The sequence below is a fragment of the Nylanderia fulva genome, unplaced genomic scaffold (assembly GCF_048542155.1).
Source record: "Nylanderia fulva isolate GAGA-0341 unplaced genomic scaffold, ASM4854215v1 Scaffold849, whole genome shotgun sequence".
Classification (NCBI taxonomy): Eukaryota; Metazoa; Arthropoda; class Insecta; order Hymenoptera; family Formicidae; genus Nylanderia; species Nylanderia fulva.
Genome location: NW_028190971.1, coordinates 29,623 through 33,553, shown reverse-complemented (window position 1 = coordinate 33,553; position 3,931 = coordinate 29,623). Strand labels below are relative to the sequence as shown.

The window sequence follows — 3,931 nt, the reverse complement described above, 5'->3', positions numbered from 1 at the left end:
ATGACGGGAGCGGAAAGACTGAGGACGACGGCATACCACCCGCAGGCGAACGGAATGGTCGAGCGGTTTCATCGCCAGCTCAAAGCGGCGATCAAGTGCCAGCAGAGCGACCGCTGGACGGAGACGCTGCCGACGGTCCTGCTGGGGATTAGAGCAGCGTGGAAGGACGACCTACAGGCGACCACAGCCGAATTGGTGTACGGACAGACGTTAAGGATCCCGGGACAATTCCTAAGCCGGCTGCCGACGGACAACGAGGACAGCGCCGTCGACCTCGTCAGGACGCTACGTGAGCAGTTCGAGAGACTGCGGCCGGTGGACGGAACCCGACACGGGGAGCGACGGCCGTTCGTTTACAAAGACCTAGCGACGGCCGGGCAGGTGTTCGTGCGACGCGACGGACCGAGGAAGATGCTGCAGGCGCCATACGAGGGACCGTACGAGGTTGTCAGCCGCAGCGACAAAGTCTTTGTCGTGCGTATGCACGGCAAAGAAAAAGCGATCTCCATAGATCGCATAAAACCCGCTTATCTGGTTACAGAGTACGAGACGGAAGATAGGGGCCCGACGGAGGCGACGGCGCAGGGCCGGGATGCAGAGGTCGATCGAGATATGCGCAAGGGCGCGAGGCCGCCTCGCCGACGGGGCGAGACGACGACGAGAGCAGGAAGAAAGGTTCGGTTTCCGGACCACTTCCAGGCGGGCCTGTGACGCGGAGGCGAGAACAATTATTTCGGGTCGCGAGGTTCCGAGAGAGCGACTATTTCCCTTGACCTATTAGTGTTTCTGTATTTATATCGCTGTTCCATTGTATTCCATTTAGTTTTTTTTTTGTTTTGTTCCCAAGGAATTGACACGCGTACGCATAGGCGAGCACGAACGACCGTATTATGATCACATACTAGCGAATTTCTTTATGGTGTTGTGGTAGACAGGTGCAGTGTTACGTCGAGAGAAAAAAAGAAAATGTAACTCGCAGCGTCCACGCATCAGAATATCGTGCTATCGGTATAGCACTGGCGGGGGAGTCCTGTGGCGATAATATCGTCACATATTCCCCGGGTATAAGTAGAGACATACAAAAGGACGAAAACAAAAACGAGACAAAATAAACCAGTAAAGAGAAAACATAACAGACGAGACGTTTGACAACTAGCATCGAGACAGAAAAAAGAATAATAACACGAGTGAAAAAGATTAGGTGAGAAGATTCTCGAATGTCAAGAAGATAGGCGACAAGAGGAAATGTAACGCGCGATCAGGAGATTCGGTTTCCGACTGCTGTCGCGTGCGGATGTATACCGCGAATATTCTGTAGCGAACTCAAACGCAGCAATTATAACAGTTCTCATATTAAACCGATTTTGATTATTTACCCACTGACACACACAGATCCTCGCCTGCACCGGTGCATAAGAACCCGGGACATAAACGATTATTAAAGTAGTATTATCGAAATATACCTGTAGATTTTTGTGCTGAGATTTTGATAATCTTTACTGGCGTCTAGGCTAAAGAGAACCTGTAATTAGGAATACATATGTTATTATACATGAATAATCTGAGAGATATAAGACGTGGTCGTCCTTACATCTAGTGAATTAATATAATTAGTAATATATAGTTTTATAGAGTAGGCTGGAAATGATTAATGGTAGGCACGATTCCATCCCAGTGTCTGATGGTATCATTGCGTTTCCATACGTTTACTACATATTGTATATAGGTAAAGAAACATTCTTCACAGTGAGTTATAGGTTCAATTTTATAACAGGCATAGCGACAGTTGAGACATGGAATAGGAGGTGCGGTTTCGCAAACAAGAACGTGATAATTGTAAATGTCTTTAGGTGCAGTTCGAGTTCTTCGCGTGATGCGACAAACTTGGCAATAGTTGTCGTAAATTGTACTTCTATAGCATCTAGCTCTATGTATATTGGGAAAGAATTCTAGCATTTTCTTTATTAGAGGAAATCTCGGTAACAGAGTGTGGAGTTCGACGATATTAGGATGTTCGTAATATGTATTAGAGGCTGTTGCGTTGTGATCGCAAGGATTATTAGAAGACATTTTTTTTTAATATTGTTGGAACGTCTTAAACAGCTAGAGGTGATTCAAGGGTGATTCCCGATCTATAGACGTTAGATAATTAGTGCAAATTGTGCAATTTTGTATTGGTTTGGAAATTGTTAGGAGTTGGGAACATACAGAACACTGTGGTTCGGGATAACCTAATCCAATCACGACAGCGTGAGTATATCGTGTTTGGTAAAAGGAGCGTGCAGCTAGATCAAGATTGGAATAACAATTTCTACAACGTGCAGAATTAGTGACTACGTTACGATATCCGTGTACCTTTACGCAGCGTGCGACGGCGAATATGTGATGTAGTGAAGAACTCGTGGTTTGTCCTGGATGGACTGGTTGGCGATGCCAACACATCTGAAACCCAAAATTAGGCATGTTGTTTTTTTTTTCAACCTGGTTCTATATGTGCTAATTTTAATTTATCGATATGGACAATCCGCGGTTTGTGGTTGATTAAGATTTTGGCGTTGTTGGAAGGTAGGATCTCTGTTATCTCATAGGGTCCTACGTAATGTGCTGAGAATTTTCCTTTCTTTGGTTCTTTTAATGAGAATACATAATCTCCTGTTTTAAATTGCCGAGGATTTACACGTTGATCGTAATAGTATTTGCTTCTCTCTTTAGCTCTAATAAGATTTTGTCGCGCTTCTTCGCGAATATCGTATAATTTATTGAATAGTGTGTTTATATATTCTTGGTAAGTAGGCTCTAGAGGTTCTTCAATAGGTTGATACGCGGATGGCAATCTGGCCAGTCGTCCGAATATTAGCTCATATGACGAGAATTTGGTTCCTTCGTGAACGCTTGTATTATAAGAGAACATGGCGAGTTTGATATATTCATCCCAATTGTCTTCTTTGTCGATTTGTGTCTTTAAATATTCTACTAATACATGATGTGATCGTTCTATCGATCCATTTGATTGAGGGTGATAAGCGGTAGTTTTAAAGTGTTGGATATTGAATTTCTTTGTTAGGGCGCGTATTAAAGTTGATAGGAAGTTTGCACCTTGATCGGTAAGAATAGCTTTAGGAGTTCCGTAAATACAAATGAATTCTTTTGTGAAAGCGTCGGCTATTGTTAATGAAGTGGCTTCTTTTAATGGTACAGCTATGGAGTATTTAGTTAATAAATCTTGCATTGTTAGAATATATTTATTTCCGTTATTTGTGATAGGGAATGGCCCTACTATGTCTAGTGAAACTTTGTCGAAAGCTGTCCCGGGGGTATCCGTAATAATCATAGGTTGTTTGGTTTTGACGCGCGTTAATTTCTTTAGTTGGCATTCGCGACATTTTCTAATAAATTCTTGAATATCTTGTTTCATAGTATTCCAAAAATAATGAGGTCGAAGTCTATTAAAAGTTTTTGTAACGCCTTTATGGCCACCGTATGCTGATGCATGATTTTCCGAAATTAATTTTACGCGTTCTGTAGGGATAGGATGATCGACTAGATTTTGGCAAATAGTTATGTTTATACGGGTATCGTGAAAAAATCTCTTTAGTTGGTTAACAATGTATGACCAAGAAATGTCATCAAATTTGTGCGTTTTGCTAATGCTGAAGGAAGTTAATTGTAATTCGATAACACAGTCTAGTAAAGAGCGTATGCAATTTTTTACGGTTTGCGGTTCTATTAATAGTCGATTGTTTGTTCTTATTGGAATTGATATTAAATTATTCGATTTGATTCTCTTTACGTTAACTCTTTCGAAACTAAGATTTTCATACACGGGTAATAGATTTGCAGTAGAATAAAGCTCGGCTCCTTTGTCATAAGGAGTTCCGTCTAAACTTATGAAAATTACATGATTATCCTTTTGATTTAGTAGATTGTCTCT

General features: G+C 42.0%; 1 protein-coding gene across 1 annotated transcript; it reads left to right on the top strand.

The window, feature by feature from the left end:
* Positions 1 to 711, top strand: LOC146719820 (uncharacterized). Its single transcript, XM_085489473.1, has one exon. The coding sequence runs from the start codon at positions 1 to 3 to the stop codon at positions 709 to 711; it is 711 nt and encodes a 236-aa protein (XP_085345599.1).
* The last annotated feature ends 3,220 nt before the right edge of the window (positions 712 to 3,931 follow it).

Bases quoted from the DNA above. Each gene is read 5' to 3' on its own strand.
- LOC146719820 (XM_085489473.1), top strand. From the start codon at position 1: ATGACGGGAGCGGAAAGACTGAGGACGACGGCATACCACCCGCAGGCG.